General features: G+C 38.3%; 1 protein-coding gene across 2 annotated transcripts; it reads left to right on the top strand.

Moving 5' to 3' along the window:
• Positions 1 to 3,675: 3,675 nt before the first annotated feature.
• LOC122746632 (olfactory receptor 52H1-like) lies at positions 3,676 to 15,766 on the top strand. Of its 2 annotated transcripts, none has more exons than XM_043992423.1 (2): positions 3,676 to 3,761; positions 14,789 to 15,766. In XM_043992423.1, the coding sequence occupies exon 2, from the start codon at positions 14,819 to 14,821 to the stop codon at positions 15,764 to 15,766; it is 948 nt and encodes a 315-aa protein (XP_043848358.1). In that variant the 5' UTR covers positions 3,676 to 3,761; positions 14,789 to 14,818. The 2 variants fall into 2 exon arrangements, with proteins under 2 accessions (XP_043848358.1, XP_043848357.1); XM_043992422.1 differs by lacking the exon at positions 3,676 to 3,761 and adding an exon at positions 13,624 to 13,648 and having other exon boundaries at positions 14,799 to 15,766.
• The last annotated feature ends 1,382 nt before the right edge of the window (positions 15,767 to 17,148 follow it).

Raw genomic sequence — 17,148 nt, 5'->3', positions numbered from 1 at the left:
TCTTTTCCCCATTCATTAATTTTTAATTTGCTTCTACCCCCAAAAATCTGTCATCAGCCCTCTTCTTTGTCTGGATGCTTGGAAGAAAGAAAGGAGAGAAGGAGGGAAGAGGAGAGGAAGAAATTAAACAAGTATTTAATAAGTACCTATTATATGCCAGGCACTGTGCTAAGTGCTTTGCAAATATTCTTTCATTTGATCCTCCCAACAACCATAGAAAGGAAAGTGAAGCAGAGAGAGGTTATGCTACTTAGGAAAAGAAAATAAACTAATGGGGTCTGATAGTCACGTTACTTAGGGTAACACAGCTAGTTAGAATCTGGTGCCTAATTTAAATTCAGGTATTCCTAACTCCATGCCAAATGCTACTTAGACATCAATGGATTTTTTTCTATGACATATTGTTAGCATCTAAAATTCAATGTCTAATATATCCAAAGCTGAATTTATCATCTATTTCTACCTCAATTCCTACCTCAGATCATCTATTTCTGTTGACGATATCACTATACCCTTAATCATCCAGGCTTGAAATATCAGACTCGGTTTTTCATTCTTTTCTTTTTTTTTTTTAATTCATGTCAAATAAATGTTAGGTCCTATCAACTATCACAGTAGCTTTCTCATCTCTTCTATCCTTTCCATGCCCTGGCAAACATCCTCTTTTGAGTCCTCATTACCTCTCTCTAAGACTACTGAAATATACTTCTGACTAGTTGTTCTGCCTCCTGCCTCTTCCCTTTCCAATCTAGCCTTTACTCATCTGCCAAAATAATCTCTCTAGAACACAGGTATGATGACTTCACTTATCTGCTCTAAAATCTTATTTTCATTGGCTCCTCATTGTCTTTCACCTGAACTTTAAGCATCTTCACCATTGGTTCAATCTACTTTTCTCCTCTTAAAAAATCCTTCTATTTATTTTGTTAACTATTTCCCAATACATTTTAAAAACAATTTCACATTCATTTTTAAAATTTAAAATTCCAAATTCTCTCCCTCCATCCTGCTACTTCCCTACCACTTGAGAAGATAAACAATATGATACCATCAATCTAATTTCTAACCTAATTTAGTACCACACAAACACTTTATATTTTGGTTAAACTCAACTATTCGATGTTTCTCTAATTTGTTATTCTGTTTCCCATCTCCCTTTTCAAGTAGATTGCCCCCCTTTCTGGAACTCATTCCCTTCACATTTCCACCCATTAAAATCCTTGCTTCCAGTCCCAACTCACTGAACCTTCTTTTATCCCCACATCACAAGTCATCTCTCCCTGCTCAGATTTCTCAGTGACCTTTGTCTAGACCATCCTTATTATAGATCACATGTGGTCACACCATAGTTATTTATATATGTGTCTTAACACCCTTATTAAATTATAAATTCCTTGAGGGTAGGAATTGTGTTTTCCACATGAGTTAGAATATATAAAGTGCTTTGTATACCTCAAAGTGTTTTACAGATATAAACTACTATTATCCATAAATAATGAATTTGTGCTTTACTCAGAGGAACCCATAGTTAGAAAAAAAAGATTATTGCCATTTTTCAGATAAGATTCTGAGACTATTTAAGCTTAAGTGCCTTCCAAATGATGATGCTAATCAGTATCTGAATTAGTATTGAAGCTGTTAAAGCTAAAATTCTAGCTAGTCTGTCTAAAATATCTAATGAGTGGTCGCCAATAAATTATAAGTTTTAGCAAGTGTTAGACTTTTAAGCATTTATTAAGAAGAATAAGAATTTGGTAAAGAGAGAGAGAAAGGCCTACATTCATCTATCTATTAAAGGGAGAGCACATTTCTAGCTCCGCTCTCCGCCAGAGTTCCCAGGAAAAAGCGAGTCAGAGGGCAGCTAGGTGGCGCAGTGGATAAAGCACCGGCCCTGGAGTCAGGAGTACCTGAGTTCGGATCCGGCCTCAGACACTTAACACTTGCTAGCTGTGTGACCCTGGGCAGGTCACTTAACCCCAATTGCCTTACCAAAAAAAAACAAAAAAAACAAAAAAAAGCGAGTCAGAGCGCCCGGCTGCCCCTTCTTCCTCCCACCAGCAAACGTCAAAGACGCATGGTCTTGCCCTCAGAGACATTCACCTCATGGCGCAGCTTTTCTCCAGCAGGTGGCATCATTCCAATCGTTACAAAGCTTAGTTTTCTTAACCTCAAGGCCACATATACTGACATTAACTGTGTATCTTTAGTTCTTCCCTGGTATAATGCTTTGCAAATATGGCTTTATTAAGTAAAGAAATCTGGAATTGAACTAGTAATAACAAGGCCAGTGAAGCCCCAAGGAGAATTAATACAAACATGCAGAAAATTATAATATGCAGTACAGTGAGTGAATATTTTGCTAATTTATCTATTTTCATTTGGGGTTCTGATGAACAAAACTACAGACAGTGTAAAAAAAAAGAGTACTGGATCATTTTTGATACTATCACCCAAGGAATAAATGGTGATTTCTTCTTCATATCACACCATTTGGTCTCTCCCATAGTTCTCTTCCTTGGTGGGTCATAAACAACCCCCCCCATTAAGTAATCCATCAAAGATGTACAAATAATACATAGTGGGAATAAACTAGAGAGTACAACATGGGTCTTAAATCTCTGGTATATATAATTATGAGAACTCTCAGGCTAAAACTATATAGAGTTCTACAAATTATGGCTTGGCTATATATATTATATATATATCTTTCCTCATTATATTTGCCCACTTCTACATGTTCATACCACCAACTTTCAACCCCATAGTCTATGGAATAAACACAAAACAGGTGACAAGAAATTATTTTTGTTCTCTATAAAAGGGTGAGTGATATAGGCCCAGGGCCAGTATAAAGACTGGAACAACTTAATGGTGTTATGCAAAAGACTAAACTTGTGGCTAATGGTCCAGAGGGAATAATTTAATATTTTAAGGGTCTGTATGTAGCTCTATACAGCACAATTATGGAATCTAGCTTTTTCCAGCTTTACAAATAATTATGACTTCTCAGTTCCAATTAAATCCTTTCTTTCAGACTATCTTAGTTCAAACTTCAGCCCTACCTTATATCATCTGTGTGACATTAGGCAAGTCATTTCACTTTCTCAATGCTTCAGTTTTCTCTTCTATAAAATGAAGGAGATGATGTCTCAAGTTTCTTTCAGTTCTCAATCTAAGATTCTATGATACTACCTACATATCTATTCTGAATCCAATGTATCAGCCAAATTATTATTAAGTTCCTCCCATCTCTGATGTGATGTTATGAGTAATAATACAAAGTAATCTTGAAAAGAGGAGCTTTATCTACACAGAATGAAGGAAGCATAAGGACATTGAATATTAATTTGGTCTTATCTATCACAAGATATTTTCCAAGAGCTTAGGTCTGTAAAATCAAGGTGAATGCCAAGGAGAGACCCTGTAGTTGGATTTCTTAGAGTCAGTCAAAAGACTTTATTCAGGGAAGTACTGACTGATTTGGCAGGCGGGATAGATATAATTAACAAGGAAGGGCATCTTCAGTAAGGGGAATAGCCATGGAGGATGCTTAGATACAAGTGGCTTAGTACATGCTAATTATCAGTCACTAATTTCTCCTTAGCACTCAAGAGACATTTGATCCCAGATAACAATGACCCCATTCAACATGAGCAGCTTCAATCCAGCCTCCTTCACCTTGATGGGCATTCCAGGGATGGAAGAATTCCACATCTGGATAAGTATCCCATTCTCTACTATCTACTTTGTGGCTATTGCAGGTAACTCCATCCTGCTGTACCTCATCGCTGTGGAGCGTAGTCTGCATGCACCCATGTTCTACTTTCTTGCTATGTTAGCAGTCACTGACCTTTTCTTTTCCACCTCATGTGTCCCCAAAGCTCTCAGTATATTCTGGCTTGGCCCCCAGGAAATTGCCTTCTCCAGCTGCCTCACTCAGTTGTTTTTCCTCCACTATAGCTTTGTCCTGGACTCAGCCATCTTGTTGGCAATGGCATTTGACCGCTATGTGGCCATCTGTTCCCCATTAAGATATACAACTATTCTGACCCCTCAGGTCATTGTCAAGATGATGGTGGGAATGTCCTTTAGGAGTTTCTGTGTTTTGTTCCCATGTGTTTTTCTTGTAAAGCGGCTACCTTTCTGCCGGACACGCATTATTCACCACACATACTGTGAGCACATTGGTGTGGCCCGGCTTTCCTGTGCTGACATCTCCATTAATATCTGGTATGGTTTCTCTGTGCCCATGATGACTGTGATTTCAGATGTGGTCCTTATTGCCATCTCCTACATACTCATTCTCAAAGTTATCTTTCGTCTCCCATCTCATGACGCTCGTGAAAAGGCTCTAGGCACCTGTGGCTCCCACGTCTGTGTTATCCTCATGTTTTACATACCAGCCTTCTTCTCCATCCTTGCCCATCGTTTTGGGCACAATGTACCTCTCACCTTCCATATTATGTTGGCCAACCTCTATGTTGTCATCCCACCTGCCCTCAACCCAATTGTTTATGGAGTGAAAACGAAACAGATAAGGGACAAGGTCTTCCTCTTGTTCTCTATAAAGGGTACCAAATAATATGGAAATGGGGACAGAGTAAAGGTTGGGGGAAGCTGATAGTATCCATATATCAGAGCCAAAGATTCAGTTTATGACTGGTAAATATAGAAGACATGCTTCTGTTTTTCAAAAATGTATAATTTCATTACTATGATTACTTTTTCCACTCTGATAGGTCACAAGTTCTCAGTAACTTAGTAGATATTCTTTAACAGTGGCTGTGGCTGAAAGATTCATCATCCTTTGATCAACCTGGTGATAAGCCTCTCTGAAATAAGATAGGTTGACCCTCAGATAGCAGATGCACAATCCATCATCAGGCCCATACTGGAAGCCTTTTTCACTTGGTATGAGCTCCCAGAAGATGTGCACTTCTGAAAAGAAACTTCATGATCCATAGGTAACCTCCATATCATAATGTGGTATCAAAGTAATATTTTAGGAAGCTCCAAAAGCAATAAGAACAGGAATATGAACAGAATGTATGATTTCAAAGTTATAGATGTATCCTAAAAGGGATCTTTGAGGTCATCAAGTTTAGCTCCCTCATTTTGCAAATGAGGAAACTAAGGCACAGAGAGGTTGTGATTTACCCAGGGGCACAGAATTGGTAACAGCATGGAGAGATCAATAGACTTGGAATGAGGAAGATGAATTTACTTATTAACTGTGTGTCTCTAGGCTAGCCACCTAATCTTGCTGTGCTTTCCTTTCCTCTCCTTAAAATGAAGGGCACTGCACTTGATGTCTTTAAAGGTCCCTTTCAGCTCCAGAGAGATGGGTATTCACTGAAGGCCTGGATGTTTCTTCTCTTTTCTCTTCAATAGCAAAATTTTTAGAACTGGACTCCCAGAGGAAATTTGGTTAATGCTCTTGACTCAATAAAAATATATGTGCTGCAAGAGAACCTAATTCATTTATCTAGACATTATAACAAAGTAAACATTTTGCATAATTCTCTCACTACAATAACAAAAATATATTTTTCCTTCATTTTGAAGAGGAATAATGATATTATGGGATGATGTCTTGCATGTGAATTGGATTTAAGTGAGGCAGAGCTGCAGAAAGTCATCAGCCACACTCTCCTGGAGTCCAGTGGCAAGACAAAAGTCAGGACAAGTGGTTAATGACCTGGGATGCAGTATATGACCTTAGCATCTTTGATGTCTGGCCAAGCTCTAAACATTCCACAGCACTTACTTAGGTCACCTTCCAGGAAGTTGGGGAAAAATGTTGTCATCCACTGATTCCATTGGGGGAAGTCTTCCCATGCTTAGAGAAGACATCCCCCTAACTCACCATTACGCCATCTGAGAAATATGAAGAGAGACAGCTATCAGTTTAGAATCATGTTTTCTAGAAAAGACATTCAACACACAGAGCTCCTGACACAATTACCCCCCAAAAACCAGTAATAAACCAACCTCTGGAGCAGGAAGATGGGCTGAGATTATTTTCCAGCTAAAGACAGCTTAGAAGGGGTTGTGTTGGGCTGCAAGAAGAATCCAACCCCATGATTGCACTGACATGGTCCCTAGGCAGGCTGCACCAGAGAAACATACCCACAAACCTCTGAATCAACTGCATCACTAGCATCTCCTGGAACTAAGCTGATGGTCAGGTGAGAGGGCTGAACTGCTGGGGGTGGGGGTGGGGGAAAGAGTAGGGGGGAATACAGGGGTGTCTGCATGACTTAAGGAGGAATTCAGCTATCCCACACCAGCAGAGAATCAGGAAGAAATCTTGAGCAGCAGGAGGCCCAGGTGGGGAAGGGGAAAAGTTTTGCTGGCTGGTTAATTAGCAAGTTACCTTGAGGTTATCTTCGGACCAGAGAATAAGCCAGGCAAGAGAAAAACCTGCCCTCCCTAAAAACTGAAACACCTGGGACCCTCTGAACCTTGGGACTGTATACCTTGGCAGAAGGGCCCCACTGTAAGAGGGAGTTAAAAGTCAAGTAAAAGACAGCAAGATGAGCAAGGAAAAAAAGTTGAGAATTATAGAAAGTTTCTTCAGCAACAAGGAAGATCGAAGTACACCCTCAGAAGAGGATAACAAGCTCAGGGCCCCTACATACAAAGCTTCCAAGGAAAATATGAATTGGTCTCAGGCCATGGAAGCACTCAAAAGGGACTTTGAAGAGAAAGTAGGAGAGATAGATGGAAGATTTAGAGAGATGGAAGAAAGAATGGAAAGAGAAATGAGGACAATGCAGGAAAGTCATTCGAAAAAAATCAACAATTTGAAAAGCCAAATAGGAAAGGAGCTACAAGAGCTCTCTCAAGAAAATAATGGCCTAAGAATTAGGATTGAACAAATGGAAGCTAGTGACTTTATGAGAAACCAAGACACAATAAAGCAAATCCAAATGAATGAAAAAAAAGAAGGCAATATGAAATATATCCTTGGAAAAATAGCTGACCTGGAAAATAGATCTAGGAGAGATCATTTGAAAATCGTTGGACTACCTGAAAACCATGACTAAAATGAGAGATTAGACAGCATCTTCCAAGAAATTGTCAGGGAAAACTGCCCTGATAGTCTAGAAACGGAAGCTAAAATAGAAATTGAAAGAATCCACTGATCACCTCTTGAAAGAGATCCCAAAAGGAAAACTCCAGAGTTCCCAGGTCAAGGAGAAAATATTGCAAGCAGCTAGAAAAAAGGAATTCAAATACTGTGGAGCTATAATAAGGATAACACAAGATCTAGCAGCATCTATATTAAAGGACTGGAGGGCATGGAATATGATATTCTGCAGGGCAAAGGAACTGGGACTACAGCCAAGAATCACCTACCCAGCAAAACTGAGTATAATCTTTCAGAGGAAAAAATGGGACTTCAATGAAAAAGAAGACTTTCAGGCATTTATGATGAAAACACCTGAACTGAACAGAAAATTTGACTTTCAAATACAAGACCCTAGAGAAGCATAAAAAGGTAAACAGGAAAAAGAAATCATGAGGGATATTAAAAGATTAATCTGTTTACATTCCTACATGGGAAGATAATACTTCTAACTCATAAGAACTTTCTCAGCAGTAGGGCAGCTGAAAGGAATACACTTAGAGGACACAGGTCTGAACTGAATATGAAGGGATGATATCTGTAAAGCATTTATTTTTTGTTTATCCTTGTTTTGTGGGGCAGGCAGGGTAGGGTGGCTTATGTGTGGGGCTGGATTTGACCCCTAGGACTCCTGGGTCCAGGGATGGTGCTTTGTCCACTATGCCACTTAGCTAACCCATGATGAGATCTTTAAAATAAAGTTAAGGGGTAAGAGGAATGCAGTGGAAGAAAGGGAAAGGGAGATGTAGACTAGGGAAAAGTAGCTCACATAAAGGAAACAAGAAAAAGCTTATGGAGGGGAGAGGAAGAAGTGGGGAAGTGAGTGAACCTTATTATTATCAGAATTGGATCAAAGAGGGAATAACATACATACTCAAGTGGGTATATGAATATATTTTGCCCTGAGGGAAAGTAGGAGGGGAAGGAGATAAGGGGGGCAGAGAAGAGGAGAAGGAAGGAAGGGCAGATTGAGGGAAGGAACAGTAAAAAGCAAGACACTTTCGAGGAAGATGAAGATGTTCTGCATAACTGTGCATGTATGACTTATGTTGAATTGCTTGATTTCATAGGGAGGGTTGAGGAGGGAGGGAGAAAGAAAATTTGGAACACAGAATTAGCTCAAAGACCTCAATCTCATCAAAGTTGGCTCAAGGAGGGAATAACATATACCCCTAATTGGGAGGAGTAATCTGTCCCTACAGTAAAGTAGGAGGGGATGAGGATAAGGAGGAAAGGGTGAAAGAAGGGAGGGCAGAGCAGGGGAGGGGGGCAGTCAGAAGCAAACACTTTTTTTTTTTTGGCGGTACAATGGGGGTTAAGTGACTTGCCCAGGGTCATACAGCTAGTAAGTGTCAAGTGTCTGAAGCTGGATTTGAACTCAGGTACTCCTGAATCCAGGGCCAGTGCTTTAACCACTGCACCATCTAGTTGCCCTGAAGCAAACACTTTTGAGGAGGAATGGGGTAAAAGAAGATAGAAAATAGAGTAAATATCGTGCGAAGGGAATAGGATGGAGGTAAACAGTTATGACGATTGATTATAATTGCAAAACATATGGTAGCTACTTTGCTGGGCTGTTGTGAAGAAAATTCATTGTCAAGTTTAAGGCACTATATAAAAGTTATGATGAACAGGATGCTATTTAAAAAACCTGGAAAGACCTATATGAACTGAAGCAGAGTGGAATGTACTGTATATAAAATAACAGCAATAGTGTAAGATGATCTGCTGGCAAGCATGTGGTTATTTTCAGCAAGGCAATGATCCAATATAACCCTGAAGGACTTATGAAAATTGCAATCCATCTACAAAGAAAGAACCGATAGTATCTGCAAACAGATTGAAGCATAATTTTTTTGTGAGTTCGTTAATCTGAAGTTTTGTTTTTATCTGTTTTCTCTCACAACCTAGCTAATATGGAGATGTTTTCCATGACTACTCATGTATAACTTATATTGAATTGCTTGAGTTTGGGGGGGTGGGGTGGGAAGGGAGGGAGGAAAGGAAGTTGGAACACAAAGTTTTAAAAATTTGATGTCAAAATTTGTTTTTACATGTAATTTGGAAAATAAAATTCTAAACAGAAAAAATCATGTTTTCTAGTTATGTATCCCCTGTATTGTACTTGTGAAATGATTTTTTTTTTGGTGAGGCAATTGAGGTTAAGTCACTTGCCTAAGGTCACACAGCTAGTAAGTGTCAAATGTCTGAGGATGGATTTGAACTCAGGTCCTTCTGAATCCAGGGACAATGCTCTATCCACTGAGCCACCTAGCTGCCCCCTGTGAAATGATTTGTAATCCAAATATGTGACTTTACATTTGATCTTATCAAATTCATTAACATTTAATTTGGCTCAATCTTCTAGCTTGTTAACATATTTTTGGGCTTCTGATTCTCCCTGATATGCTAGCTATCACTCCCAGCTTTGTTTCATTTGAAATTTTGCATAATGATGCATCTATAATAGCCTCATCTAAGTCACTGATTTTAAATATATATATATATATTTAAACAACACAGGGCTGCTCACAAGTCCTGGGTCACTCCACTAGAGACCTGCTTAATGTTGACATAGCCCCTTGAATGACTTACTCTTTGGATCCAGAAATTCAATTAGTCCGTTGTACTGACCAGACCTCTCCATCTTATTTATAAAGATGGCATGAAAGACAATGTGAAAATGCTTGGCTGAAATCTTAGTAAATATATCTGCAGTGTTCTCCTGTTCTGTTATTCTAGTAACCATGTCAGAAGAGGAATCAAGCTTGATCTGTCATGAACTGATCTTGATAGTCTTGATTTAAACTTCAGTTTTCTGACTTTGGATCTCACTACTTTATTCTCTACTTAGTAGTTTCTCTCTGTGGCCACTTGCTACAGGGGAAACTTCCCTATGAAGAGAAATTTACAAAGTTAGTTAGTTGTAAGTTAGAACTGGGTTTTGTACTTGATCACTTTTACTGACAGTTAAGAAGAATAACATTTTTCATTGCATCTCATTCTCAAAGTATATAGGATTTGGACTCTGAGACCTTGGTCTTGAATGTCTACTCTATGTATTACCTATATGAACTAATTTCTCATGACCTCAATTCATTCATCAGTAAAATAAGGGAGATAAACTATGTGGTCTCTAAAGTGATTTTGGCTTTCCAGATGTAAAGCTAAAGATCCTGTGAGAGGAGTCCACCTCCTTTTAATGTCCAACAGGAATATGGATTTTAAACATTTGCAGATATTCATTCTAGAAGATAACTATTATATAGGATTGGAGATATGGTGCAGTGAGGGAATGTTGGAGAATGTTATCTCTGCATTTTTCTTGCTGAAACTTCCTAAGGCTACTATCTCCCATTACATTGAGCTGCTTTGAAAATAAAATCTTCTGGAAGCAGCTAGGTGGCACAGTGGATAAAACACTGGTCCTGGATTCAGGAGGACCTGAGTTCAAATCCGGCCTCAGACACTTACTAGCTTACTAGCTAGTATGACCTAGGCAAGTCACTTAACCCTCATTGCCCTGTAAAAATAGTAATAAAATAAAAAGAAAGAAAGAAAAGAAAATCTTCTGGAATCCAGACACAATAAATGATAAACATCATTTATTATTCGACTCTGGATTTAACATAGACATTGGTTGTATATAGGAATATTCATATGATTATAACTACAGCACTACCTTGCACAAGAGAATTTAGAAAGTTGCCTTAGGTTAGAGACACCTTATAGGTCAGTAAGCAAACCCATGTGTCTCCATTAATGTGTTTTCTTTTCATAGGCCTACTAGAGGACACATTAATCCAAAGCAAATGATGTTTAATCAAAATGCTTGATAACTTGACATAACAAAATAGGTGACAAGAAAGATTCCAGGGTGTTCCAAAAGTCTTACTGAAGTTTTAAATTATTAAAGTATATCCAGTACACACAACAATACACTCTCCTAGAGGTTACCATACTAGTAATGAAGAGACACACGTAGGGAGCACATGTGGCCAAGAAATATATATAAAGGTACATAACACCTAGGAGACAAATGTAGCCAAGGAACACAATACATAGCTGGCATTGCACTATTCTCTGCTGGGCAACTCTGTTCTCTGCTAGGCTTCTTTGCTGTCATCTGCTATATTCTTCAGCTATGATGCACATACAACATGGCTTCCAATTTTATCACTCAATTGAAACTTCTCTCTGAAGAAGGTCACTGAAAATCTTTAAATCGACAAATTCAATCACCTTTCCTAAATCCAATTTTCCTTAACCTCTCTAAAACATTTGACTTGTGTAGAGTATAGGAAACTGGAACCAGAATACTATGAACAGTAAGAACAATATTCTATAATGATCAAGTGTGAATGATATAGCTCTTCTCAGCAATACAATGATCCAAGACTTCCACAGTATTCCTGATGAAAAATGCTATCCACCTCCAGAGAAAGAACTTTTGGAGTTTGATTGCAGTTCTATGCATACCATTTTTCATTTTATTTTTTGTGGGGGTTTATATCTTTGTCTTCTTTCAATGTGAATAATTTGGAAATATGTTTTGCATGCTTGCACATGTGTAACTTATATCAAATTGCATACCATCTTAGGGAGGGATGTGGGAGGAAGGGAGAGAATTTGGAACTCAAAAAATTTTTAAATGAATGTTAAAGGGGCAGCTAGGTGGTTCAGTGGATAAAACACTAGCCCTGGATTCAGGAGGACCTGAGTTCAAATCTGGCCTCAGACACTTGACACTTACTAGCTGTGTGACTCTGGGCAAGTTACGTAACCCTCATTGCCCCACAAAAAAAAAAAAAAGAATGTTATAAATGATCCAATTTAATCCCAAAAGACTAATAATAAAGTATACTATCGGGGCAGCTAGATGGAGCAGTGGATAGAGCACCGGTCCTGGAGTCAGGAGTACCTGAGTTCAAATCCAGCCTCAGACATTTAACACTTACTAGCTGTGTGACCCTGGGCAAGTCACTTAACCCCAATTGCCTCACTTAAAAAAAATAAATAAATAAAAATTAAAAAAAAATAAAGTATACTATCTACCTCCAAAGAAAGAACTGATATTGATAGAACAGAATAAGTATGCTGTTTTTCACTTTCTTTCAATTTTTTTCTTTTATTCAGGTTTTCTTATACAAAATGACTAATATCATAATGTTTTACATAATTGCACATGTATAACCCATATCTGATTGTTTACAACCTCAGTGAAGGGGAAAGGATGGAGGGGAGGAGGGATAGAATTTGGAACTCAAAACTTTAAATAAAAAGGTTTATTATTTTTTAAATGAATGTTAAAAAGTTTTTACACGTAATTAGGAAAAATAAAATATTATTTTTTAAAAAATGAGAGTTTTGTACAAAATGTCAGTTTGAGATCTAAATCAATGACTCTTTTGGATATATACAGACAGAGTTTCTGATATTCACTGATGCCTAAACATACTCTTGCAGTCTGAGAAGAGTCAAAGTATTTAGTAAGCAACCACAATTTGGGGATGTCTAAAGCTGTGTCCACAGGATGCTGACAGGTTCTGGCCCAGCCAATATCTCTAAGGGACCCAATTATTTCTACTCTTTGGTTCCCTTGAGCCATAATAGATGTAGGAAATGATGCTGGCTTTTTAGGTGATGAAATGGTTATTTTTTTCTGATTTCATGTCACCTAAACTCCCAGGTGTCTCAAGGGACATGGCTGGCTCTGCACTAACATTTATTCTCATATCCCAGGGAATAAGGAAGGATAAATAGCCCATCCTGTGTCTGCCCTCTCCTTAAAGGATAGCTCTCTGCTTCACCTGCATTCCCATTCTCTGAGGGAATGCATCAGGCTTAGGGCCTGGTGGGAAAGCACTATTAGATAGTGGGAAAGTCTAAGAGCAGAGTAACAACAACGTTGTTTTAAGAACATCTTTGAGTGACTAACTCATTTAGACTATTATAAATACCCAAATTAACTACAAAGGACACATGAAAGAAGACACTATCTGCATCCATAAAAAGGATTGATAAATAGAAGTATGTATAGAATGGTTTTACTATGCAGGGTGGGCCAAAATTTATGAAGGACACTGATGCTTTAACAACTTTTTAATACTTTAATAACTCCATTTACAAGGTTTGATTTTTCACATGTAATGTAAATTAATTTCCTATATATATGGTATATGATGCTATGGTATTGTAAATTAAGAACATAAAATAGAGTTACTAAATAATAAAACCACTTTGTGACTCCTGGCCCACCCTGTATATACATATTTGTGTCTAATGGTGGCTATTTGGGGGGGGGGCTGGAGGGGGAGGGAGGAGAGAAGAAAAAAGGGAAAAAGGGGGGGAATAAATGTATTATATATTTAACAGGAATAGCAAGTTGTATATAATATATTTTCAGTTTCATGTATGATCTTTTTTTTACTACTCTACTATGTTATGGAAATGCTTGTTTTATTTTTTAAGTTCAGATTAATTTTTTTTTAATGTAAATAAGCAGAGCTAGCTCATGCTAGTTCTGGGGCAAGGTCCTGAGGGGATGAGAGGTAAATGAGAGAAGATAGATCTAGCCTTCAACTTCTGTCAGCTGATCTTGGTTTCTATTTGAGATCAGCATTCCAGAGAAATATCTGTGGCATGAACAATAGGTAACAAAGAGGAAAACAGGGAAGCTCTGTTAGAAGAAGAAAGACTCAGACCCTCAGCTATCCTCTAACAAGGAATAGGCCATGGACAGAATAGGGTAGGACAAAGAGTCTAAAATTCTACTTTCTACAAGCAGCCTTTCCCATTTCCCCTTAGTTTTGCTAAGTGTCTTCCCTCAGTTGATAATCTCCAATTTATCCTGTATATATCTTGTTTGTACATAATTGTTTGCATGTTGTTTGTCCCATTAGATTTTGAACCACTTGAGAGAAGGAATTGTTTTCTGCTTTCCTTTGTATTCCCAATGCCTGGCACATAGTAATTGTTTAATAAATGCTTGTAGACTTGACTTGACTAAAGGTTGGTTGAAGGCATCAGGGACATTTAGCCTGGTGAAGAGATTTAGGAGAAATGCTATAGGTTTAAACATTCGAAGAAATGTCATGAGGAAGAGTGATTAAATTTGTTCTTCTAAGAACAAGGTTGGGGGAGGGAGGGGAGTTACAGAGGTAGATTTAAGATCAACATATGGATAAAACCTCCTAATAATTCATGCTATCCAAAAATGGAATGGATTGTTTTAGGAAATTGTGAGTTCCACATTTCAGGATGTCTTCTAGTGGTGGCTGGATGACCACTTACTAAGAGTACTTTAAAGCAGACTTTTTGTAGGGTTGGCTTAAATTACCTCTGAGAACCCTTCCAATTCTTTTGGAGATTAAGTGAGTTTTCCTTTTGTATTAAAGTAAAAAAGGAAGTCTGCCGTTATCTCTTCTGCCTCCTCTCTCTCTCATTTAGTAGAGGAAGTGCTATTTAAGACAAAACAAACTGGGAATGTATGATGTTAATGAAGGTAAAAGGAGAAAATATTCAGTAAGAGAGTACAGCAGATATTTGGGGGAGATTCAATCCTTGTTTGGTTTGTATCTGGAGATAAATTTGGAGGAATTGGAGTTAAGAACAATGTAGTTGGTCCTAATGATTGGTAATCACATTTGTTTCCAGGGACTCTGAGCTATCCAACACCAGATCACAATGGTCACCTCCAACTTGAGTAACTTCAACCCAGACATATTCATCCTAGTGGGGATCCCAGGGCTGGAGCAGTTCCACATCTGGATTGGTATTCCTTTCTGCACTATCTACATTGTGGCTGTAGTGGGAAATTCAATCTTGCTATATCTCATCATCATGGAGCGCAGCCTCCATGAGCCTATGTTCTTCTTCCTTTCATTGCTGGCTTCCACTGACCTGGTGCTGTCCACAGCTGGTGTTCCTAAAACCCTCAGCATCTTCTGGCTTGGAGCCAGGGAAATCACCTTCACTAGCTGCCTCACCCAGATGTTCTTTCTTCACTACAGCTTTGTTTTAGACTCAGCCATTTTGTTAGCCATGGCATTTGATCGCTATGTGGCCATCTGCTCCCCATTGAGATATACCACCATCCTGACTTCTCAAGCAATCATCAAGATCATAGTAGGTATCTGCTTACGTAGCTTCTGCATCATTCTCCCAGATGTTTTCTTGTTGAAGCGCCTGCCCTTCTGCCAGACACGCATCATCCCACACACATATTGTGAACATATTGGTGTGGCCCGCCTCTCCTGTGCTGACATCTCCATCAACATCTGGTATGGCTTTGCTGTGCCCATTATGACTGTAATTTCAGATGTACTATTGATTGTTGTCTCTTACACACTTATCCTCCGTGCTGTCTTCCACCTCCCATCTCATGATGCTCGTCAGAAAGCACTAGGTACCTGTGGTTCTCATGTCTGTGTCATCCTTATGTTCTACACCCCAGCATTCTTCTCCATCCTTGCCCACCGATTTGGACACAATGTTCCCCGAACCTTCCACATTATGTTTGCCAACCTCTACATAGTCATCCCACCTGCCCTCAATCCCATTGTCTATGGAGTTAAGACAAAGCAAATAAGGGACAAAGTCATCATCTTGTTCTCTCCGAAGGCAACCCAATGACCTATGAATCAGGAAGAATTTATAAGAAGCTGCTAGTACACAACTATGCTGCAGAATAGCCATTTGTTAGTTGTTCGATCCTGCCAGTGAATATGAGCTTTCAGTTAGAGAACACGTTAAATCTTCACTCTAAAAAAAGAAAGAAAAGAAAAGAAAGAAAGAAAAAAGAAAGAAATCTTCACTCTAAAAAAAAAAAAGGACAAAAGAAAAAAAAATATTCACTCTAGACTGCAAGTTCCCTGAAGGTATTCCATCCAATCCAATTCAGTTTAATTCAACAACCATCTTTTATTCCTCTCAGTATCTGTTCTACAGCATAAGACCAAATACGTAGTAAAGACTCAGGAAATTATGCAACAAATATTTCTGGAGTCAATAAATAAATGATATTGACTGAGTTGTGGAACTTCAGAAGTACAAAATCCATTTTGGTGGAATTTCAGATACATGATCATTTATTGATAGGAACAAATGATGGTAAAGAATCTGGAATTAGCAAAAACTGACAAATGAAGATTAATCTGCCTCCTTCTCAGGCTCTATTTCTTCCTCTTCACTTCAGCCAATTCCTAGTCCTAGGATCTTCTCTTTAAATCATATCACTTTCTGGCTCTACACAAATTCCCTTAGTACCCATCCATTCTTATGACTTAAGTTTACTTTTATAGAAATACCTCTTAATCTTTATCTCTAGCCTTGACATCTCACTTGAGGTCCAATTCCATGGGTTGATTGTTGACAAGATAAACATCAGAAGCATGCCCAAGTGGGAATCAAACGAACATTGAATTTACAGTAAAGAAACAAAGAAACAAAATATTAATTAATTAATTAATTAATTGGGGGGAAAAAGAAACAAACAAAACCCCCAAACCCATGCTCAATGTCCAACTCTCCTAATTAATGTCTTAGCATTTTAGGTAAGTACATTAGGTAAGTCTTTGGGTCTCACCATCTCCCATTATTAAAAGAAGGGTTAGATTAAATGATTTCAAATGTTATCTAATTCTGTAATCTTCAAAGAAAGAGGGGGCAGGACCCATATAATAAAAAATATTTAGGATAACTTTTTTTTACGGTAACAAAGAATTGGAAACTAAAGGGGTTACCATCAATTGTGGATGGTTGAACAAATTACAATATATACATGAAACATAATACCTCATGTGCTATAAGAAAAAAAAAGGGGGACATCTAGGTGGCACAGTGAATAAAGCACCGGTGCTAGATTCAGGAGGACCTGAGTTCAAATCTGGCCTCAAACACTGGACACTTACTAGCTGTGTGACCCTGGGCAAGTCACTTAACCCTCATTGCCCCGCCAAAAAAAAAAAAGAAAAAGAAAAAGAAAAAAAGGTTGTTTACAGAGAATTCTGAGAAGA

This window comes from Dromiciops gliroides, chromosome 3 (genome assembly GCF_019393635.1).
Source record: "Dromiciops gliroides isolate mDroGli1 chromosome 3, mDroGli1.pri, whole genome shotgun sequence".
Taxonomy (NCBI): Eukaryota; Metazoa; Chordata; class Mammalia; order Microbiotheria; family Microbiotheriidae; genus Dromiciops; species Dromiciops gliroides.
Note: the sequence above shows the minus strand (reverse complement) of the source record. Positions and strands in the feature narration are given on the sequence as shown.

Coding starts and splice junctions, on each gene's coding strand:
- LOC122746632 (XM_043992423.1), top strand. CDS start 14,819: ATGGTCACCTCCAACTTGAGTAACTTCAACCCAGACATATTCATCCTA.